The sequence below is a fragment of the Vombatus ursinus genome, unplaced genomic scaffold (genome assembly GCF_900497805.2).
Source record: "Vombatus ursinus unplaced genomic scaffold, bare-nosed wombat genome assembly UNPS02011767.1, whole genome shotgun sequence".
Classification (NCBI taxonomy): domain Eukaryota; kingdom Metazoa; phylum Chordata; class Mammalia; order Diprotodontia; family Vombatidae; genus Vombatus; species Vombatus ursinus.
The window spans coordinates 493,859-519,065 of NW_020951545.1; the positions used below are offsets into that span (position 1 = coordinate 493,859).

At 39.1% G+C, this 25,207-nt stretch overlaps 1 protein-coding gene across 1 annotated transcript in view; it reads left to right on the forward strand.

Moving 5' to 3' along the window:
• Positions 1-17,314: 17,314 nt before the first annotated feature.
• The window catches only part of VIRMA (vir like m6A methyltransferase associated), an 82,909-nt gene continuing 75,016 nt past the window's right edge, over positions 17,315-25,207 (forward strand). Inside the window, exon 1 of the mRNA XM_027856961.1 lies at positions 17,315-17,413. Within this exon, the coding sequence (XP_027712762.1) occupies positions 17,351-17,413 (63 nt within the window). The 5' untranslated portion in view covers positions 17,315-17,350. The remainder of the gene's footprint in view (positions 17,414-25,207) is intronic.

Sequence of the window (25,207 nt, forward strand, 5' to 3'; positions counted from 1 at the left end):
CCATCATTTGACATAGATATATAAATATATGTAAAACTATACTATGCATACTTCTACTTATCAGTTCTTTCTCTGGAGGTGCTATCTTTCTCTGCAGATACTATCTTCCTTTGTAGCTCCTTTGTAGTTGATCTGAGTATCAATAGTACTAAGAATAACTCTGTTGTTCACAATTATTCTTAAAACAATATTTCTGTTATTGCATATAATGTTCTCTTGGTTCTGCTTACTTTGCTTTTCATTATTTCATGAAAGTCTTTCTATATTTTTCTAAAATCGACCAGCTCATCATTTTTTATAGCACAGTAGTAATTCCAACACAGTCATATTCCACAACTTGTTTAGCCATTCCCCAATTGATGGGCATACCCTGAATTTCTAGTTCTTTGCCACCATAAAGAGAGCTGTTATGAATATTTTAGAACATATAGGTTCTTTTCCTTTCCCCAATCACCTTGGGAAACAGACCAGACAGTGGTATTGCTGTGTTGAAGGGTATACACAGTTTTATAACTTTTTGAGCATAATTTTACATTGCTCTTCAAAATGGTTGGATCAGTTCACAGTTCTACCAACGGTGTATTAATGTCGCAATTTTTCTACATGCCCTTCAACATTTGCATTTTCCCCTTCTATCATTTGAGCTAATCTGATAGGTGTGAAATGATATCTCTAAGTTGTTTTAATTTGCATTTCTCTAATTAATAGTGATTTAGAGCATTTTTCATATGACTGCATATATATATCTATATATATATATAGATATATATATAGTTTTGATTTCTTCATCAAAAAAACTGCCTGTTTATATCCTTTCACCATTTATTGGGGAATGCTCACGTTCTTATAAATTTGACAAAGTTCTCAATATATTTGAGATATGAGACCTTTATCTGAGAAACTGTCTATAAATTTTTTTCTTCAATTTTCTGCTTTCCTTCTAATCTTGGCTACATTGATTTTATTTGTACAAAAACTTTTAAATTTAGTGTCATAAAAATTAGCCATTTTACGTCTCTCAATGTTTTCTATCTCTTGTTTATTCATAAATTCTTCTCCTATTCATAAGTCTGATAGGTAATATGTTCCATGTTTTTCTAGTTTTCTTGTAATATCTCCCTTTATATCTAGGTCACATATTCATTTTGACCTTATCTTGGTGAATGGTGTAAGATACTGATCTATACCCAATTTCTACTAGGCTGCTCTCTAGTTTTCCCAACAATTTTTACTAAATAGTGTCTTTTTATCTTCAAAACTTAAATCTTTATGTTTATCAAACATAAAGTTACTAAAATAATTTAGTATTGTGTACTCTATGTCTATTCTGTTCTACTGATCCACCCTTCTAATTATTAGGCAGTATCAGATAATTTTGATAATTGCTGCCTTATAATATAGTTTAAAATCTGGTATTACTAAACTTCCTTTATATTTTTTCATTAATTTCTTTTGTATTCTTGACCATTTTTTTCTTCCAAATGAATTTTATTATTATTTTTTCTAGCTCAATAAAATAATTTTTTTGGTAATTTAATTGAGATAGCATTGAATAAGCAGGTTGGTTTAGGCAGAATTGTCATTTTTATTATGCTGTCTCTGCCCACCCATGAACAATTAATATTTCTCCAATTATTTAAATCTGACTTTATTTGTATACAAATGTTATATAATTATGTTCATGTAGCGCCTGGATTTGTCTTGGCAGGCATACTCCCAGGTATTTTATATAGTCTACAATTATTTTAAATGGGATATCTCTTACTATCTCTTCTTGTAGGGTTTTATTGGTGATATATAGAAATGCTGATGATTTGTGTGGGTTAATTTTATATTCTGTTACTATGCTAAATATTGTTTCAACTAACCTTTTAGTTGAATTTCTAGGATTTCCCAAGTATATCATCATATCATCCACAAAGAGAGATAGTTTTCTTACCTCGTTGCTCATCTGATTTCTTTAATTTCTTTTCCTTCTCTTATTGCTATTGCTAGCATTTCTAATACAATATTGAATAATACTGGTGATAATGGGCATCCTTGTTTCACTCCTGATCTTCTTGAGAAGGCTTCTAGCTTATCTCCATTACAAATAATGCTTGCTAAAATGATAAGTAACATCTATCTACAACTATCAGCAAGGATTATATGTAATGGGGATAAGCTAGAAGCATTTCCAATAAGATCAGGGGTGAAACAAGTATGTTCATTATTACCACTGTTATTCAATTTGGCACTAGAAACATTAGCTTTAGTAATAAGAGAAGAAAAAGAAATTGAAGGAATTAGGATAGACAAATAAGAAACAAAGCTGTCACTCCTTGCAGATGATATGATGATTTACTTAGAGAATCAAGTAAAAAACCACTTGAAATAATGAACAACTTTAGCAAAGTTGCAGGATATAAAATAAACCCACATAAATCATCAGTATTTTTATATATTATTAACAAAGCCCAATAGCAAGATATAGAAAGAGAAATTCCATTGAAAGTTACTGTAGACATTATAAAATATGTGGGAGTCTACCTGCCAAAACAAATCCAGGAACTATATGAACACAATTACAAAACACTTTCCACACAAATAAGGTCAGATCTAAATAACTGGAAAAACATCAGTTGCTCATGGGTAGGCCAAGCTAATATAAAAAATGACAATTCTACCTAAATTAATTTACTTATTCAGTGCCATACCAATCAACCTGCCAAAAATTATTTTATAGAGCTAGAAAAAATAATAATAAAATTCATCTAGAAGAAGAAAAGGTCCAGAACATCAAGGGAATTAATGAAAAGAAATGCAAGGAAAGGTGGCCTAGCCATACCAGATCTTAAATTGTATTATAAAGCAGTAATCATCTAAACTACTTAGTGCCGGCTAAGAAATAGAGTGATGGATCAGTGAAATAAGTTGGATACAGAAGACACGGTAGCCAATGACCATAGTAATCTACTGTTTGATAAACCCAAAGACTCCAGCTTCTGGGATAAGAACTCACTATTTGACAAAAACTGCTGGGAAAACTGGAAAATATTAAGGCAGAAACTAGGCATAGACCAACATCTTACACCATATACCAAAATAAAGCCATTTTGACTAGATCTAGATCTGAATCTAGATATAAAGATCTAGATATAAAGGCTTATACTATAAGCAAACTGGGAGAGCAAGAAATAGTTTACCTGTCAGATTTATGGAGAACAGAAGTAACTATGACTAAACAAAAGATAGAGAACATTATGAAATAGAAAATGGATGATTTTGGTTATATTAAGTTGAAAAGTTTTTGCACAAACAAAGCCAATGCAACTAAGATTAGGAGGGAAGCAGAAACCTGGGAAAGAATTTTTACAACCAGTGTCTCTGATAAAGGCCTCATTTCTAAAATATGTAGAGAACTGAGTCAAATTTATTAGAATACAAGTCAATCCCCAATTGATAAATGGTCAAAGGATATGAGCAGGCAGTTCTCAGATGAAGAAATTAAAGCCATCTATAGTCATATGAAAAAATGCTCTAAATCACTATTGATTAGAGAAATGCAAATCAAAACAACTTTCAGGTATCACATCACAGCTATCAGATTGGCCAACATGAAAAAACAGGAAAATGATTAATGTTGGAGAAGATGTGGAAAAATTGGAACACTAATGCATTGTTGGTGGAGTTGTGAAATGATTCAACCTGGAGAGCAATTTGAAACTATGCTCAAAAGGCTATAAAACTATGCATTGCTGGTGGAGTTGTGAAATGATCCAACCATTCTGGAGAGCAATTTGAAACTATGCACAAAGGGCTATAAAATTTTGACCCAGCAATAGCACTTCTAGGGCTGTATCCCAAAGAGATCATTGAAATGGGAAAAGGACCCACATGTCCAAAAATATTTATAGCAGCTCTTTTTGTGGTGGCAAAGAATTAGAAATTGAGGGAATGCCCATCAATTGAGGAACAGCTGAACAAGTTGTGGTATATGAATGTAATAGAATACTATTGTGCTATAAGAAATGATGAGCAGGCAGACTTAAGAAAAACCTGGAAGGACTTATATGAATTGATGCTGAATGAAGTGAACAGAACCAGGAAAACATTGTACACAGTAACAGTAACATTGTGTGATGACTAACTTTGATAGACTTATCTCTTCTTACCAATGTAAGGATCTAAGACAACTCCAGAAGACTCATGATGGAAAATGCTGGCCACATCCAGAAAAAGAACTATGGAGTCTCAATGCAGATTGAAGCATACTATTTTCTCTCTCTTTTATTTTTGTTGTTTCTTCTTTCTCATGATTTCTCCCATTGGTTCTAATTCTTCTTCACAACGTGACTGATGTGAAAGTGAGTTTACTATGAATGTATATGTTGAGCCTATATCAATTTACATGCCATCTTGGGGTGGGGAGTCTTATGGAAGTGAATGTTGAAAACTAAAAATAAATAAATAAAAACAGCAACCAAATAATGCCTGCTGATGGTGTTAGGTAGGTGTTTCTTTTAAAATGCTTTCCTTAGATGCTCTAAGGGAAAATACTTCATTGGTAAAACAACTGACCTGGAAAACAGATTCAGGAGAGACGATTTAAAAATTATTGGTATGCCGGGGCAGCTAGGTGGTGCAGTGGATAGGGCACCAGTCCTGGATTCAGGAGGACCTGAGTTCAAATGCGGCCTCAGACACATAACACTTACTAGCTATGTGACCCTGGGCAAGTCACTTAACCCCATTGCCTAGCCAAAAACAAAAACAAAAACAAAAAAAAATTATTGGTATACCTGAAAATCACAATGAAAAAAAGAGTGTGGACAATATCTTTCAGGAAATCATCAAGGAAAACTGTCTTGAGGTCCTAGAACCAGAGGGTAAAATAGCCATAGAAAGAATCCACCAATCACCTCCTGAAAGAGATCCCAATTAGAAAACTCCAAGGAATATAGTAGCCAAATTCCAAAATTACCAGGTCAAAGAGAAAATACTGCAAGCAGCCAGAAAAAAACCATTTAAATGTCCTGGAACCACATTCAGGATTAAGCAGGACCTTGCAACTTCTACATTAAAAGACTGTAGAGTGTGGAATACGATATTCCATAAGGCAAAGGAGCTTGGATTACAACCAAGGATCAACTACCCAGTGAAAATGAGCATAATCTTTTAGGGGAGGAGATAGACATTCAACAAAATAGGGGACTTCCGAACCTTCCTGATAAAAAGACCAGAGCTCAACAGAAAATTTGTTCTTCAAATATAAGACTCAAGAGAGACATAAAAAGGTAAACAGGACAGAAAAAAACAACGTGTTATTAATAAGGGCAAACTGTTTACATCCCAATAAGGGAAGATGATACTTCTCTTAACTCTTGAGAATTGTATTGTTATTAGACCACTTTAAAGGAGTATACATAGAGGAGATGAGTATAAGTTGATTTTGATGTAATGATAAAATAATCTAATCAAGTGGGTTAAATGGATCTAAGTAAGTGGATTAATCTGATCTAACTAAAGGAATGTACTGGCAGAAAAGGAAAGAAGGAAGCAGACAAGGGTAAATTACATTACAGGAGAAGGCACAAAACCTATTACAGTAGAGGGAAAGAAGGGAGGGAGATGAGCATTGTTTGAACCTTACTCTCCTCAGATTTGGCTCAAGGAGGGAATAACGTAATGTTAGGTATAGAAATCCAACTTGCCCTATAGGCAGTAGGAAGGAAAAGGGGAAAGAAAGGGAATGAGGATAGAAGGGAGGCAAGAAGTAGTAAGGGTAAAGGGGAAGAAAAAGGAGGGGGCTAATAGAAGGGAGAGAGAACTGAGGGAGGTGGTTGTCAAAAGCAAAACACTAGTGAAAAGGGAAAGGGAGAAAGGAGAAAGAAAAGCATAAATGGGGGGGATAGGATAAAGAGAAAGACACAGATAGTAATCATAACTGTGAATGTGAATGGGATGAACTCTCCTATAAAAAAGGAAGCAGATAGCAGAATGGATTTAAAACCATAATCCTACAATCAGGAAACACATTTGAAACAGAAGGACACACATAGGGTAAAGGTAAAAGTCTGGAGTAGAATATATTGTGCTTCAGCTTAAGTAAAAAAAGCAGGGGTAGTAATCCCCATCTCAGATAAAGCAAAAGCAAAAATAGATCTAATCAAAAGAGATAAGGAAGGAAACTAAATGATGGGCAGGCAGATTTCAGAAAAACCTGGAAAAACTTGTATGGACTGATTCTGAGTGAAGTGAGCAGAACCAGGAAAACATTGCACACAGTAATAGCCACTTTGTGCAATGACTAACATTGATAGACTTAGCCCTTCTCAGCAATGCAAAGATCTAAGACAACTACAAAAGACTCAAGATGGAAAATGTTATCCACTTCCAAAGAAAGAACTATGGAGTTTGAATGCAGATAGAAGCATACTATTTGCTATTTTTTTTCTTCTGTTTTGTTTTGTTTCCTCTTTCTGATGGTTCCTCCTATTGGTTCTAATTCTTCCTTACAACATCACTAATGTGAAAATATGTTAAATAGGAATGTATATGTATATCCTGTTTCAGATTGTGAGCCATCTTGGGGAGGGAGGAAGGGAAAGGGAGAAAAATTTAAAACTCAAAAGCTTATGGAAATGATTGTTGATAAATCAAAATAAATTAATAAAAAAAGAAAAAAAAAGTACACACTACGAGTAAGCTCCAGTGCTACATGTTGAGTATATATAAAAAAAGAACCTAGCCCTTGCTTCAGGAAACTTAGATGCTTCCTGGAGAAGTAGACAATTGTTATTTAAAGGTATATTCTTGCTGACAAGCCACTGATACCTGGCTTGGCTCTGATTATGTCCAGCTATCTTTCCAGTTCTCATAAGATACATAGGCTATTTTCAATCAGTCAACAAACATTAATTAAGCAGCTGCTAGAGGCAACAAGGTGATAAAATGAATAGAATGGGAAACCTGGAGTCAGAAAGACCTGAGTTCATCTCTGACCTCAAATAATTAATGGCTATGTAATCTTGGCAAGTCACTTAACCTCTCTGCCTCATTTTTCTCATCTATAAAATAGGATAATAAGAGCAATTGCTTCCCAGGGTTGTGGTGGAGACAAAGTGAGATAATATTAATAAAGTACTTTGTGAACCTTAAAGCATTAAATAAATGTTAGCTATTATGGTATGACAGGCATTGCATGTGTTCCAATCTTTCTTTACTTAAGGACAAGAAAGAATATACACAACAGGGACAAAAGAATGCAACATAGGCAGTGGTGCTTGTTGTCCATTGTTCTTAAAGGGGACCAAAATGATATCACTATGTTGGGTCCAGGTATAGTGTGTCCAACTATGACTAGTCAGACCAATATGAGCTTGGAAAGCTCTGTGATGGGTTGGACACAAATAGTCCATATGAACATTTGGAGTGGAGATGTCTCTAAATTTGTACATTTTACATTTCTTTTGAGTTACTGCAATTCTGCTTTGCTCTTGGAGCAGAGTACCTTCTTTGATGCGAACACACCAAGCTTGGCCACCTTATGCCAGTGCCTCCCATGTGTCACAATTGATTCCAAAATTCTCCAGAGACAACTTGAGAGTGTCCTTGTATCACTTCTGACCTCTGTGTGAGTGCTGACCTCATAGGCGCTATGTGGCTTTGAAGCACTATGTGACTTTGAAGCCATGCGGCAAGTAGGTGGGGTAAGGGTTCCCTCACTGTGAGGCTTACAGCTGTTTCTCCCTTTCCTTCAAACTGCCAGGGTGAGACAAATTATTTAGTTGATTAGTGCCTCAGTTCTAGCTTAGCAGACAATTAAAAGGTTTTTCTTCACCCCATAGTAAACAGACAGGAAATATCTGCAAAATACCAATACTCTCCCTGAAATAGACAGTTATGCCCCTCCATTCTGAGTCATCATACACTTCCTGTAGCAGGCTCACGAAACGTATGTGTGGGCTCCCTGCCGGTACATCCAGGTCTGGGCCAGCCCCCCAGTATACTACTAGAACATCTATTATACTCAGGAAGCCATCATTTCAGGGTCTTAAGCCATGGTGTGAAAATTAAATCCCATTTTTCAATACCATTTATGTATCCATGAACAAATGTTCACCTTCTGCTTGCTTCAGGTCCCAACTTTTAAAGGGAATGAGATAAAATCATCAATAGCACCTTGAGGCCCTTGAGCTTTCAGAGAATTTACAGAATTCTTAAGGTTATTGTCATTCATTCCCATATGAATCAGCAGTAATGAGTGGTGGTTAGTATGTTTGATGGCTTTTGAGCAGGATCTCTGACACGTCTGAGACATCAGCCCTCAGAAGAAAACACAACTCCTACTTGTCAATATGAAGGCCAGGTTCTAATCCTGCCTCAGACTCATACTACCTGTGTGACCATGGACAAGTCACTTAATCTCTCTGAGATTCAGTTTCCACTTCCACAAAATGGGGATAATAATGACATCTACCTCATAGTATTGTGAGGATCAAATAAATTAATATGTAAACTACTTTGCAAACTTTAAAGTGCTATATAAATGCTAGCTACTATCATTGTTGTTGTTGTCATTGCATAGAGTGATCTTTGCCACCCCATCCTCCTCCATTCTGGCAGTCACTTACCACCAAGCATCTCTTCCTAGTGCTTAGTATATCACTGGGTAGCTAGGTAGTGCAGTGGGTAGAGTGCTTGACCTGAAGTCAGGAAAACTCATCTTCCTGAATTCAAATCTGGCCTCACTTACTAGCTGTGTGTGCCTGGGCAAGGCACTTAACCCTGTTTGCCTCAGTTTCCTCATCTGTAAAATGAGCTGGAGAAAGAAATGACAAAACTACTCCAGTATCTTTGCCAAGAAAAACCCTTATGGGGTCATGAAGAGTAGAATATGACTGAAATGACTGAACAACAAAAAGTACGTCACTGCATCTGTATTACACCCTGATTACAACTCTTGTTTTCTAGATTAGAGAGGTCTTAAATGGTGGCCTGACTTTATATACTCATGAGATTCTCCTTCAAAACTTCAAAGATCTATGGATAATATTCCCATGGTAGATACTCGTTCCACAATGGCAGACTGCCACCCCTCTATGATTTGGTTGCTGGTCTTTGAGGGTTTGCCTTGTCTGAGAAATTCATTCCCCCTCTAGTCAACCTGGTGATGAGCTTCTCCAAATTATCTGGACTGGGTCTGAAAAAATAGACATACATTCTGTCCACAGGCCCATTCCCAAATTCTTTCTAGCTTGATAGGATCTGCAAGAACTTCTACACTACCAGCATAGCTTATGAGAAGCCAGGGTCACCTCTCGGCCAATATGAGAACATTGCAGGAGGACAAAAGTGGGAGAATATAGTGCTTGGGGTTATATGCTTTGAAGCTAGTTTAGTACTCATGTTGTTTTATGATCTGATCACAGCTTAATGATATTAAATGATATGAAATTAACTTAATGACAGGCTAACGCGAACTGTGCCTTAGGACTATTAGAAACATTGTTGACATTAGGCTCTATAAGAGCCCAATAGTGTTGCTGTAAAGGAAGCACGCAGCTGTGACTCTCTCCTTAGCTAATTCTAACCACGTTCTTCCTAAACACTTTGGCAAAGACATAAAATAAAGAGAACTATGAAAGCTGCAGGTACTGGCCCATATGGAGAAAACTTGACTAGGCTGTTTTGTGTAATATGGCTCCTTGTGACAGATGCAAGTCCAGGTTTGAGGTCAACAATGGGTGGGAGAACATAGCAGAGCCTCCTCATCAGCTTAGAGTTCCCCCTGGTGGTTTCCACATATTTGTGCATTTTTCATCTTTCAGAAAACACATTTATAATAGCCATTGTCAGTAAGGAGATCTTTTTAATACCAACTCAAATATTGCTTCCTTCTGGTATTTTTTAGTTCTAGGATTCTGTATTTAGCATGGGATTATGTCTCAGGGACACAAAGGAAAATAAAAGCAAATATATTGAGAGATGAGAAAAACAATTTAAAAGCAACAAAGATGAGAATTAAAAACAAACTCATCTTATGATCTTGATGCAAATGAATAAAATACAAATAACTTTAAGGTTTTTGAGTAATTTAGTAACTTTGCTAATGACACTGTTAATCACAGATTAGATACTTGGATGGATCTGTGATGTCATCACTGCAAACTACTGAATCTTTGTTATACTATGTGATTCTTGTTCATATCCTCCCATCAATCTTCCATAGTGGATCTACCCAATGTTAGCATCTTGGGGTGAAAATTTTGTTTGCTCACTGCATGGGCACTAAGCTAGATATGAGAAGCAGCCACCTTCTTTGGCTCTGTGGCCCCAAGCAATGGGGTTGAGGTGGGGTGTTGGTCTGTTCTGGTTGTCCTTTTTTAAATTTTAGGTAATTGGGGTTAAGTGACTTGCCCAGGGTCACACAGCTAGTAAGTGTCAAGTGTTTGGTCTCAGGCCGGATTTGAACTCAGGTCCTCCTGACTTCAGGGCTGGTGCTCTATCCACTGCGCCACCTAGCTGCCCCATGGTTATCCTTTTTAGTTCTAGGTGCGGGGAGTGGAGTCCCTGGATCCAGGGGTTTGAGCTATGGTCACCTTGCATTCTTAGCCAAATGTTGTTGCCCGTCCAGTAGGGAATCCCTGAGAAGTCTGGATGCCACGTAGAGATTGTTGGGAATATGCTATTTTGGAATTGTGTTAAGCTGTGAACCTAGTCCTCAGACCTTCCACCCCTAGAGATCAAGGGCGTGAAGAGGAGATTATGCTCCCAAGGTTTGTGGGGAAGTTTTTGTATGTTGTTTTTTATTATATTTTTGAAGTAAACATTCCTTTGTAAAAGCTAATCTTACTGTTAAACAGAACTGAGGTACGGGAGACCCCTAAAACTGGGGGAGTACAACTGGTGGGCTTGAGCCAATGGTAGAAACTAGATACTCCTTAATCCCTTTAAGGTTATTGGAGAACCCCGGGGGAGGGGTGAAATGTAGTATACCTGGATTTTGGGGTGTGAGGGTCAAAGTAGTCACTGTTACACTTTCTTTTTCCACACCAGCAATTTCATAGGTATAGGTGTTAAATGTGAAGAGCTCCCTCTACCAAGGCAGACTGGCACCTGCTCTTTAAGTTAGAGGGTTTCCTGGGGGCAATTCGAGGTGAAATGATTTGCTCAGGGAAACGGCCATATGTGAGACTTGAACCTCATTCTCTCTGACTCCAAAGCCAGCTCTTTGCCTCTTGATCGGTGTTTTCATCTTTCACAGAAACCTGCTTAGCACTCAGGTTATCTATCTTTTACAAAGGGAAGGACTCTAACTGCAAACTATAAGCCAATGAACTTCAATCCTTGGAAAAAATTCTAGAATAAATTTTTTTTTTATGCAATTGGGGTCAAGTGACTTTCCCAGGGTCACACAGCTAGTAAGTGTCAAGTGTTTGGTCTGAGGCCATCTTTGATAGAATAAATTATTAATAGATCATTAAAGAGATGGTTACTGAAGACTAGCCTGCCCCCAGGACTCCACTGCCTCGTCAGTGTTAGGAAGAATTGAGGAATTGAATATTTTTACCAATATCCCATAGGCCAGTTAGTTGTGCTATCAGGGCAGGAAGTTGCTTCATAGTCCTAACAAGGGCACCAGCCTTATGTTCATGTTGAAGCTGCTTTTATGTGCAGATAGAAGCAAGGAGACTTGGAATCTCCAGGCTGATGTTAAGTTGACCCACCATTGTATGGTTGTGGAGCTGATTGTCTTTGACAGAGGGAGAGAGACCAACTGTAACCAGTCTCCTAACCATTTCCCAATGGCAGAGCAGCTGGTCTGGTGAAGAGTCAGCATAATCTCCAAGTGACTTACCTGCCCCAGCCTAGAATTAGATTGGCTTATCTAGCTGAGATATTGGACCCTAGACAGGACAAGATCAGCTGAACCACTGGTCCCTTGGAGGCCATATTGCTTTTGAAGATCCAACTCAGCTGAACAGCAGAGATACTCATACTTTACCAATACCAAAAGTCCTAAGGACCCTCTGAGGAGACAAAGGACATTGAGGCCCTGAAGTTCCAGAGCTATGAGCTGTCTTGGCCTTATTTGTTCCCTATGTGTATGCCTGCTACTAGTGTAGGACTCTGGTGCTGGGCAAATGTAACTATTATTATTTGCTATGTCATTTCAGTAAATGCTTATGCTAACCAAGTGAGTCTACTGGCTCATTGGGAGCTGTTGATCTAGTGTTAGGAGGATAGACCCTCCCTCTCTTACCCTCCCCCCCCCCATAAAGGTTACCATGAAAACCCTGGAAGTGGTAGAAACTACTCTTATGGGTCCTCAACATGCTAGTGCTAGTATAAATGGGGTAGGTGAGTGAACCCTGAGGGAGCATTACATATGGTACCTCAGCAGCCACCTAATCCAACCTATATCTCATGTATTGCAACTATTAGAACTCATCCCCTGTGGTTAGCAAAGTTATACTACTTCTAACACTCCTAAACCTTGTGATATTGCCTAAAAGTAAACTTTTTCCATCAGACCTGCACTGTTTAAATTAACACTTACTATAGTAACAAGGGTGGACAAGGTCTCTATCTTTACCCCCATCCTAGTGTTTCTCTGGTTGCAGAGGCCAGGTTGGTAATCCTCTTCTTTCTTCAAGAGAATACTGCTAAGGAAACCCTCTTCTGTCTCCTAGAGCGTTTGAGCCCTAAAATCTTGTACTTGGGGCTACTCTAAAGGCAATCTTCATGGTTAGGGTTAACTATAAAATTTCTCTCGACTGGACTAGAAGACTAGATTTCAGTGTCATGCTGGTTATGGAATCTTGCTTTGCTTGTTAGAAAACTGAATTATAAGACAATTGGATTATCCCCCAAACAACCCCAAAGGCTGTTGCTGCCCAGAAAATCTCTCTTCTCTATCTAGAAAACTAGACTCTGGGATCATACTGCCAAAGAAACAATTTGGGACATTGTCCATGAGCCACCTTAGGCTGAATGAGCCAGCACATTTCTGCTTCTGCCACATGCTTCTGCAAGTTTGGAAGGTGGACTAGTTTGTGGTCAGAGGACATGGATTTGAATCCTACCTCTGGTTCTTTCTACCTGTGTGACTTTGGGAAAGTCATTTAAACCTCTCTGAGCCTCAGTTTCTTCATCTTTAAAAGGAAGGTGTTAGACTAGATGACCTCCAAAGACCCCTCCAACTTTCTTTTTTTAATTTTTATTTATCAACAATCACTTCCATAAGCTTTTGAGTTTTACATTTTTCTCCCCCTCCCTCCCCACCTCCCTCCCTAAGAAGGCACGAAATCTGATATAGGCTCTACATATACATTCCTATTAAACGTATTTTCACATTAGTGATGTGAAATCAATAGGAGGAACCACCAGAAAGAGGAAACAAAACACAACAGAAGAAAAAAAATAGCAAATAGTATGCTTCTATCTGCATTCAAACTCCATAGTTCTGTCTTTGGATGTGGATAGCATTTTTCATCATGAGGTGTTTTGAGATATCTTAGATCCTTGTATTGCTGAGAAGGGCTAAGTCTATCAATGTTTGTTAGTGGTTGCACAATGTGGCTGTTACTGTGTGCAATGTTCTAGTGGTTCTTCTCACTTCACTCAGCATGAGCCCTCCAACTTTCAATCTACGATCCTACACTTTAGCCTTGGTTGCTGCCATCCTTTGGATTGAAAAAGCCCACTCTCAGGAGCCCTCTTCTTAGGCCACATCATAGGTAAGCAGATTATTTACCCGTGTGCTTCTACTGCAAGTTGACATCAACTATTCCTGGAGGTTAGGGGGGAGGGAAGAAAGGGTTTGTTCCTCTACTTACTACCTACCCCATACACTTGTGATACTCTGGGCATTGCAGAAGAAAAATGAAAGGCAAAAAGGTAAAGACGAAATCTCTGAAAGCAATTTATTATTCTCTTTTACAGTTAGTCACAGAGAAGTGGTTCCTCATATCAGACTCTATTCTCCAGAGTCCCAGCCAACTAGTCTTCTTGAGGGCAGCCTCAGTCCCTAAAACTCAAATAGGAGCCATACCTGGTTTGTCAACAAGGCAACAATTGGTATGTCCATTCTTTTAGGCGAGAGGTATGCTCAAATGTCCATACCAACTGCCACTCATAGGATAGGCAAGCCAGCCTAGTAGAAGCAGCAAGGCACCTAGAGGGAGAGATGAGAGGTATATTCCAGGCAGGTCAAATGACCACTACTGACTTGACCACCATCTTTCCTGAGTCACTAATGAAGACAGTGCAGGGCCTAGAATCCAAGAGCCTTTGTAATAGCAATGCTTCCAGGCCAATTCCTGTAGCCATCATCCTGGGAAGCAGGAGATGGATACCAGCAATTGCTCTGTAAGTGCTAGCCACATCTATTGAAGAACCAGAGAAGAAAGTTATTGTCACCAAAGTCCTTGGTACTATTAAATGATGGAACATCACAAAATAGTGGAAATGATATTAAAGAAAAAGCATTACCATGTTCTACCTACTCAATAAATGCCAATGGCTTTCTGTTGCCCCCAGGAGCAAATACACAATGCGTTTGGCATTCAAAGCCCTTCATAACCTAGCCCCTTTCTACCTTCCCAGGCTTGTTATACCTTATTCCTCAAAACATACTCTTTGATAGTGACAGTGCTCTTCTGGCTGTTCCACTAATAAGACACTCTCTCTCACCTCTGACTGTCCCCATGACTGGAATGATGTCCTTCCTTCACTCCCACTTATTGACCTCCCTGGCTTCCTTTAAGTCTCAACTAAAATCCTTCCTATAGGAAGCCTTCCCCAACCCCTCTTAATTCCAATGCCTTCCGGCTGTTATTTCCTATTTATCTCTTATGTACCTTGCTTTGTATATATTTATTTGCATGTTGTCTCCCCCATTAGATTGTAAGCTCCTTGAGGACGCTGTCTTTTGCCTCTTTTTGTATTTCTAGCACTTAGTACAGTGCTTAGCACTCAGTAGGTACTTAATCTTTATTGAAACAATTGAAACTGCTTTGCTGTGGCACTCTAAGGACTAGAAGAACTTTCCATTTGATTTGCAACTGAAACCTTCCATATCTGTTGTCCCCTCCATTAGAATGTAAGCTCTTTAGAGCACAGGGACTGTCATATTTTTCTATTTGTATTCTCAGAGCTTAGCAGAGTGCTTTACACTTTGTAAGCACTATCTTCCTAACACTAGATTACAAACCCCCAATGAGCCAGTAGACTCAGTTTGTTAGCAAAGGCACTACTCAAATCGCATAGCAAAAATGGTAGTTACAAAGCTTTCCCCTCAGTCAACAATGCTTGATTTATTGATTCATTCATACTCCATAGGAGAGATATACTTATCAAAACGACCAAAGAGGACTCCTTTGATTAAATCCCTTTGTTTCAGTGACATGGATGAAGTTATAAATGGTATGCTTATCACATTTTCAGATGGTGAAATGTTGAGGCACAGCTAACCACATTGAATGATAGGATCCAAAATGATTTTGACAGGTTAGAACTATGAGTAGAACATAAGAGATTGAATTTAAAAGAGATAAATGTAAAATATTACGTGGGTTAAAAAAAATCAGTTTCCCTTTTATAGGATGAGACAGATTTGTCTAGGTGAAAGTTTACATGAAAAAGGTTTAGAAATTTAGTGGACTGTGAGCTTGATATGAGAATCAGTATTGGGAGAGGATAACCAAAAATTTTAGTGTGAGATCAAACAGTGTTCTGAACAAGAGAGAAAATATTACTCGTTTATTCTGGTTGTGTCACATATGGAGTAATGTATTCAGTTCTGGGTGCTACATTTTAGGAAAAACATTGACAGACTGGAGTTAGGTAAGTTAGGTGAGAGGGCAGGGCAACATGCTACATGGGGATTGGTCAAAGGAACTGAGAATATGGAGCATAAAGGAGAGAAGACTAGGGGACAGGGTAACATGGGCACCATTGTCATGTATTCTCACTTGTAATGTGGAAGGATGATTAAGCTTGTTCCCCTGGAACCCAGAAGGTAGGACTAGGAGCAATTGCAGATAGGCACATTTAGATTTGATTTGAGGAAAACCTTTCTAATAATTAGTGTTGCTCAAAGTGGAAAGGATTGCCTTGGAGATAATGGATACTCCATACTTAGAAGTCATTCAAGAGTTTGAATGGCTGCTCTTCACCTGAGCACCACTCCTGGGATGGTAAGTACTATTATTAGCCCCATTTTACAACGGAAGAAACCAAGGATGAAAAGGTGAACTGGCTTGTTCATCTGTAGTCAAAAATCCCAGGCAGCATTTGAACCCCTATCTTCCTGACTTTCCAAGGGCACCATTCAGCGGCACTTAACAAGCCCTTCACTGTTTGTTGCTATGCCTTACTTGACCTATGAAAGCAGATGGGCTCACCAAGGAAGTGTAGGAGAATAAAGCCAAGGACTCATTGCCTTTTATGTGAGGACTGAGAGTTGGTATGGACATCAGCACTTTGTTAGTTAGGTTAACATTTGCTTTGGGTCAGTTGATCCTTGCTCTTTTTCTGTGGTTACAGGCCCCGCCCTCAGGGAGCCCGCCCTCTGGAAGGGGGGGGGGAGGGATAGACGAGTCACGTGACTGGAGGTGTGCCGGGCATACTAACCCCCTGGAGTTAGCGTCCGTAATTAACCTCCTCGCACTGACCACCCCGCACTTTTTTGGGTTTGTTTTTGTTTTGTTTTGTGGTAGTTTCTGGGCCTGGGATTTCACTGGTCAACTCAGCTTCTCGATTACAGACCCGACAGTGGCCCGAGAGTCACCATGAGGTTAAATAGGTTACTGGGCCATTGGGCCAGGGGCGGGGCTTCCTGGGCGGCCTCCCCAAACCAATTTTCCAATGGGAAAGTGGGGCTTCTCGCACTTAGATGGACTCGCCGAAGGTCCCACAGCTCGTAAGAAGCGAGGCAGCGCCGCGGCACTGGCCTCCGGCCTAGTCTGGCCAACTGGACGAAGTCTTCCCTTTAAGGGCGACGGCCACATTCGTTTTCTTCCGGAGGAGGACGCGCCCACAGTTCTGGGCTTCCCTCTCCTTCCCGCCTCCCCAACCCGCCCAGCGTCTCCAAAATAACCGCTCTTCCACATCCTTTTGGCTTTTTCGGGTACCCGTAGCATTGCCGTAACTTCCTGGCCCCTCCCCTTCGCGGAGGCGCGGATTTGGGGGAGGAGCTAGCGAAGGAACGGGACGGGGAGGGGCCTAGGGACAACGTGAAGGCCGGAATTGGAGGTAGGCACAGGCGCACTGAGCGACGGAAGTGCTGCTCCTTCGGCTGCTGCTCTGCCGCGGTCGCTGTGTTACCCCGGAAGTCCTGCCCCTGCCCCCGCCCGCGGCAAACATGGCGGTGGACTCGGCGATGGAGCTGCTATTTTTAGACACTTTCAAGCACCCCAGCGCTGAGGTAATGAGGCCAGGCTCAGCCTAGCCCCTTCCCCTGGCCCCCGGGACCTTTCTGGGAACGCATGGGACGGGCCTGGGGCCCCATCGCTGTCTCCTTCCTCTTGGTGGGGCGGCCGCCTCGCAGATGGAGCCCGGGGGCGGCCGCGGCCCTGGTCCTCGTTCTCCGCTGTGGGTGGAGGAGTGGGGAGGGGAGCACCTCCTGCGCCCCCTGCCACCCTGGCGCCCCCGGAGGGTATGTCGCCGTAGGAGAGAGGAGGGCGACTTCATAGCGCGGCCTTTTTTTCCCCCCCTCTCTTTTCCCTCTTTCCGTTCTTGCGGTCACTTCTAGGCCTGCAGCGAAGGGAGGATAAACCTGGGGAATGAATGACCGCAGCCCCCGGGGTCTCCCGGGACCGTGTCCTTGAGAGGTCAGGGAGAGCACCTTAATTGGAGGAGAGAATGAGAGGTAGAGCTGATGCTTCTGACTTGTTGGACCCTTGTTTGATCGTTTAATTTTCTCCCTCCCACCCTCAGCTCCATTTTTCCTACTGGCGGGAGGTGAAAAGTCCAGGTGCTAACTATTTTGCTGTGGAAATTGAACAAGTTGTCCGATTCAGACCTCTTGTCAGTGCATAACACTGAGCATCCTCTTTGTGCCGAATTTTCGGAGGGGGAGACGGCTTAGGAGAAGAAGTCCACTGGGGAATCGTTGTTGACCTGAATAAAAGTAACTCTTTTCTGGCCCCTCTTGCTTTTGGATACCCAGAACCATTTACTTAACTGGTTCAGTAGTACATAAGCTATTTTTTTTTTTTTTGCGTGGTTTTGCCAGTTCTTAAAGCGCTTTGCTAATTAGGTTAACATTTACTGTAGGGCAGTGATCGTTGCTTTTTTTTTTGTGGTTACAGACATCACCAATAATACGAGCTAGGCTTTTCAGAGGCTGCATTGGTTACACTGGAGATCAGACAGGGCAATTCGTTCAGCAAATTTATATTGAGCATCTGCTATGTGCAAGCTGCTGTGGTTCCTAGACTTTGTAGGAATTTCGAAAGAAGCTGCACAAGTTCATCGCTGCTTTTAAAATAACACAAAAAAGAAAAAACACACCCCATTGATGAGGGTGTTGGTCATTCTAGTAGTGTTTTTTGTAGGAAGTAGAGTATTGAGTGAATATTTATTGAATGCTTATTACGGACAAAGTTTTTCTGTGAAGAATACAAAGACATAACATTTGGTTGTAGTCTTCAAGAAATTTAGGAATTTTGGGGGAGGGATAAGAAAAAAAATCTCGTAGTGACTTGTCATAAATATAGAACCTTATAGTTGGAAGGGACATTAGAGATTACCCAGTCCAGTATTTCCCAACCTGTAGTCCAAGAAGACTGGAGGAGTTACTGTCAGAGGATCCTAGTATGTCTGTTTGCCAGTTATCATCAATGACTTTCGCTTAGATAAAGAAATAGATTGCATGTTCATCACATTTGAAGATGACACAAATCTGGGAGGACAATATTGGATGGCAGGATGCAGAAGGATTTTGACATGTTAGAGCATTGGACTCAATCTAATAAGACAGTTCAAAGGGGGTAAATATAAAGATTTGCGCTGGGTACACAAAAAAATCAAGTTGTAAGTATTAGAAGCATAGTTAGATAAGTTTTATTCTGAAAAAGATCTGAGGGTTTTAGTAGGCTGCAAGCTTACTGTGAGTCAGCAGTATGATGTAGCAACCAAAGAAACTAATAGGATCTTAGATTCCATTAAGTGATGCATAAACTGTCTTCCAGGACAGGAATGGTACCATTCTGTTCTGTCCTCATCAGACTTTCTTGGATTATTGCATTCCATTCTGGGGACTACAGTTTAAGAAGAACATTGATAAAATGGAAAGTACCCAAGGAGGTCAACTGGGATAGTGAGGGGCCTTGAATGCATGTCATTTGAGGATTGGTTGAAGAAACTGGCAGTTTAGCCCAAAGAAAAGAAGGCTCAGGAGGAGCACGATAGTTGTGTTCAAGTGTTTTGAAGTGCTGTTCTTGGGAGAGGACTAGATTTAATGTGTTTGGTCCTAGAGGATGGAGCAAGCAGCAATTGGATGAAGTGCAAAGAGGCAAATTCAGGCTTGATGTCACGAAAAACTTCCTAACAATTAGAACTGTTCAAAAGTGGAATGGACTGCCTCAAGAAAATGTACTTGGAGGTCATCAAGCAGAGGACTGGATGACCACTTGGATATGTTATAGTGGGGGATTACTTTTGTGTATAGGTTGAACTAGAAGATCACTAAGGTTCTTATGTCCCAAGTTCTGTAAGTCCGTGATTGTGATTTTTACTTGTTAGTACCCGCAAAATATGTAGCGTGACTCGGTATAAAAAATGAGAAAACACAAAACATGTTTTTCTGGACAAAGTTTTGCTGTGAAGAATACAAAGACATAACATTTGGTTATAGTCTTCAAGAAATTTAGGAATTTTGGGGAAGACGTGATGGACAAAACGTCCATAAAAAATAAGTTGAATTTATATATTGATGTTTTCAAGTGTATATAGATGTTATTGTCTTGAATAGAATAAAATATAAGTTCATTTAAAAGCAATATTGCATCCAAAGTAACTTTTTGTCATGTATTTTCTCGATCAGTAAACACTAAGAGTACAACTGTTGTCATGAGTTCTGCATGATTTTTTAAAGTAAAAAAATTCCTCATATGGTTGGCATTCATTGATGTAGTCCATACTCCTCATTTTATAAAAAAGAAAACTGAGGCCTAAAGAAAGGGAAATGACTTTCCTAAAGTTACCCAGAATATTGATAGGACAAGAAATCTTAGATTCCCGGACTCTCTATCCAAAACTTTACCTTACACCATATTGCCTTAATCTATGATTAAGTGTCAGAATAAAAGAATAGCTCATTTATGAATCAGTTTTCAGTCACTCTGCTAGCATTTATTAAAGACTTTCTATTTACCGGGCAATGTGCTAAGGGCCTATAGTGGGGAGAGACTCATGGGCTTCACTATGACTGTGATATATAGTATATCATGGTATAGGTAGTGTCTCCTTTACATCCATTTTTCAGGTGAGGAAATAAGGGTTTAGAGAAGTTATGTGATTTGTCCAGTATGGTAACTGGGAGGTCTTTTGTCTTCATGTCTACTCCAAGTGCAAATTTTTTTTTTATTATAATGCTGTAGGAATTTAGAGAAGGGAGAAACCATTGAATTTGACTGATCAGATAAGGCTTTGTGGAACAGGTAGGACTTTGACAGGATCTTGAAGAATGAATATGATTTGGTTACCCAGAAGGGCATCATTCCACATATTCCAGTGCCACTAACTAGAGCAGATTTGTCTAAAGCTGAGGGTTTGTGTTGAAACAGTTTCGCAAACATTTGTTAAGCACCTTTTGCTAGGTGATGGGGAAGACAGATTAAGTGAAAAGTAGTATGTTTCCTCATTGATTTTACAGTCTGCTAAGTGTGACATAGCTATAATGCCACATAGAATAATCAGCTTTTCATGAGAAATGAGAGAGATAACTGGAAAGGAAGATTGAAACCTGATTATGAACAGCCTTGAATTCCATACTAAGGACCTGGAGCTTCATTCTGCAGGTGTTAGGGAGTCATTGAAGGAGATTTTTGAGCAGGAAGGGAAATGATTTGTCTTTGTCATCTTCCAGATCCTACTACCACACTTGGCACAAGGATGCTTAACTAGATACTTGGTAGATTGAATTGAAAAGGAAACTCTAGGAACATTAAAATTTGCCAGTAAGAGACAGGAGTCATACCATTTAGGAGACCATAGCAGTTGGTAGTATGGTGAGGAGAGCATGGACTCAAGGAAAGACAGATTTGAGAGGCATTTTGAAGGAAGAAGCAGGACTTGTGGATATGGGAGAGGCATTATAATACCATAAATTTAGAGCTGGAATGGACCTTTGGGATAACCCCCTCATTTTATTTTATTTTAAAAATTTCTTGATTAGAGTTATGAAATCTTTTAGGATTTTTTTTCATTATTGTCATTGTGTAAGTAAGTAAGAGCTGCTTATTTCACTCGGCATAAGTTCATGCATGTTTTCCCAGGTTGCTCTGAATCTGTCATATTTGTCATTTTTGTGATGCAAAAATATTCTGTTATCTTCATATACCTTACTTTGTTAAGTGGATTTTCCCAATTGATGGGCACCTACTTTATTCCCAGTTCTTTACAACAAAAAGTGTTACAATAAATATTTTTTTTGGTACATTGTCCTTTCTTTATATTATGCCCATGGTGTATTTCTAGTGGTATTATTGTTGGATCAAAAGATTTACACAATGTAATGCCTACTTTTGGTGTGAGATTTTTTTTTTAATTAATTTATTTTGATTTATCAACAATTACTTCCATAAACCTTTTTTTTTAAAGGCAGTTGGGGTTAAGTGACTTGCCCAGGGTCACACAGCTAGTAAGTGTCAGGTGTTTGGTCTGAGGCCGAATTTGAACTCAGGTCCTCTTGACTTCAGGGCAGGTGCTCTATCCACTGCGCCACTTAGCTGCCCCCTCCATAAGCTTTTGAATTTTAAATTTTCTTCCCCTTCCTTCCCACCTCCTTCCCCAAGGTGGCACACAATCTGATATAGGTTATACATATACATTCCTATTAAAAATATATTCACTTTATAAGTAAGACTTAGAACCAATAGGAAGAACCACCAGAAAGAGGAAACAAAACAACAAGAAAAAAAAAATAGCAAATAGTATGCTTCGATCTGCATTCAAACTCCATAGTTCAGTGGATGTGGATAGCATTTTCCATCATGAGACCTTTGAAGATGTCTTAGATCCTTGCATTGCTGAGAAGGGCTTAGTCTATCAATGTTAGTCATTGCACAACGTGGCTGTTAGTATGTACAACACTAACCAGGAGAACCCTGGTCCTGCTCACTTCACTCAGCATTAGACCATACAAGTCTTTCCAGGTTTTTCTGAAGTCTGCTTGTTCATCGTTTCTTATAGCACAATAGTATTCCATTACATTCATATACCACTTGATGTGAGATTTTTGTTTAAACCTATAATTTCTTCCAGACTGCTTTTTAATTTGTCTAGCAGCTTCTTTATTCTTTAAAAATTTTTTTCCTTTTAAATTTTGATTTCTAAATTCTCTCCCTCCCACCCACCTCTCCTTCACCCACTGAGAAGGCAAGCAGAATTATATTTGTTATACATATGAAATCATGCAAAACATTTCCATATTAGCCATATTATTTTATTTTTTATTCTTTAGTAGTTTATTTCCCCCTAGTTACTATATCAACCATATTGCCCCTCCCCCCTAAAGCAAAAAGGCAAAAAAAAAAGAAATAAAGAAACAAAATTCTATTTCAGTTTGCACCCAGAGCTTATCAGTTCTCTCTCTGGAGGTAGATAGTATTCTTTCAGCATAAATCCTTTAGAATGGTCTTGGATCATTGTATTGATCAGAGTAGTCAGGTCTTCCACAGTTGATCATCATTACATCCTTGCTATTACTGTGCACAGTGATCCTCCCAGGTCTTTTCATTCACTTTCCATCAGTTCATATGGGTATTGCCATGTATTTTCTGAAATCACCACCTTTGTCATTTTTTATAGCACAATAATACTTCACTACAATCATATACCACATTTTGTTTAGCTAATCTTCAATAGATAGGCTTCCTTTCAATTTCCAATTCTTTAACACTACAAAAAGAACTTACATAAATATTTTTGTACATATAAATCCTTTTCCTTTTTCATTGATCTCTTTGGGGTACAGACATAGTAGTGGTATTGCTAGGTCAAAGGGTATGCATAGTTTTATAGCCTTTTGGTCATAGTTTCAAATTGTTTTCCAGAATAGTTGGACCAGTTCACACTCTACCAGCAGTTTATTAGTATACTATTTTCCCTCATCCCCTCCAGCATTTGTCATTTCTGATAGGTGTGAGGTTGTACTTCAGAGTTGTTTTAATTTGTATTTCTCTAGTCAGTAATGATTTAGAACATTTTTTTCATATGAGTGTAGTTAGCTTTGATTTCTTCTTCTGAAAGCTGCCTGTTCATATCCTTACCATTTATCATTTGGGGAAAGGCTCTTATTTTTATAAATTTAACTCAGTTCTCTATAGATTTAAAAAATGAGACCCTTATCAGAGAAACTTGTTATAAAAATTTTTGATATTACTTAATTTTCTATGGTTGCCTTTTAGCAAAATTGTAGTTTCCTTGATTATCTCTTTTAATTAGGTCTGTTTTTACTTTTTGCTTTGTGTGATATCATGGTTGCTACCCCTACTTCCAGCTGGGGTATGTGTCTTTCTGTTTCAAGTATGTCTCTTTTTTTTCCCCCCACTTAATAGTATTTTATTTTTTCCAAGTACATGTAAAGATAGTTTTCAACATTCACTTATATAAGATTTTGAGTTCCAAATTTTTTTCTCTCTCTCTCCTTCCCCACCCACCTCCCCAAGATGGTAAGCAATCTGATATAGGCTATACATGTACAGTCATATTAAACATATTTTCATATTAGTCATGTTGTGAAAGAAGAATCAGAACCAAAGGGGAAAACCATGAGAAAGAAAAAAAAGAAACTTGTATGCTTCAGTCTGCATTCAGACTCCACAGTTCTTTTTCTGGATGTATATAGCATTTTCCATCATGAGTCTTTTGGAATTGTCTTAGATCATTGTATTGCTAAGAAGAGCTAAGTCTGGCAAAGTTGGTTATCGCACAGTGTTGCTGTTACTGTGTACAGTGTTCTCCTGGTTCTGCTCACTTCCCTCAGCATCAGTTCATGTAAATCTTCCCAGGTTTTTCTGGAATCTGCCTGCTCATCATTTCTTACAGCACAACAGTATTCCATTACATTCATATATCACAAGTTGTTCAGTCATTCCCCAATTGATGGGCATCCCCTCAATTTCCAATTCTTTGCCACCAAGTATGTCTCTTATAAACAACATATTGTTGAATTCTTTTTTTTTTTTAATATTATTGGATTCTCATTTCCAATCTATTCTGCTATCCTCTTCCATTTTATGGATGAGCTCATCCCATTCATATTCACAGTTATGCTTACTGTGTATTTCTCTCCATCCTACTTTTTTTTTCTATTTATCCTTTTCTCTCTCTTTTTATAGTGTCTTTTCTCAGAAGTCTGTTTTGCTTCTGACCACGGCCTCCTTTAATCTGCCTTCCCTTTTATCATCCCTCACCCCCATATCTCTTATCCTCTTTTCCTCCTATGTCGCTTTTGGGTAAGTTAGATCTCTATACCCAACTGAGTATGTATAAATATTCTTCTCTCTTTGAAACAATTCTGATGAGACGGAGGCTCAAGCATTGCCCTCCCTCCCATTTCCCCCTCACTATAAGAGGTCTTTCTTGTGTACCTCTTTTGTGTGAGAAATTTTCTCCATTCTGCCTCTCCCTTCTCCCTTCTTCTAGTTCACCCCTCTTTCTTGCCCCCACCCCCTTTTTTTTTTCCCTCTTTGGAGATCATCCCAGCATCATTGACTCACAGTCATGTCCTTTGTCTACATAGACTCCTTCTAACTGCCCTAATAAAGAAAACTTTTTTAGGAGTTGTATGTATCATCTTCCCATATAGAAATGTAAAGACTCCCAACTGTTCTAATAATGGAATAGTTCTTAGGAGACACATGTATCATCTTCCCATATAGGAATATAAACAGACTCCTAGCTGTCCTACTAATGAAAAAGTTCTTAGGAGATGCATGTGTCATCTTCACATATAAAAATGTAAACAGTTTAACTTCATTGAGTTTCTTAT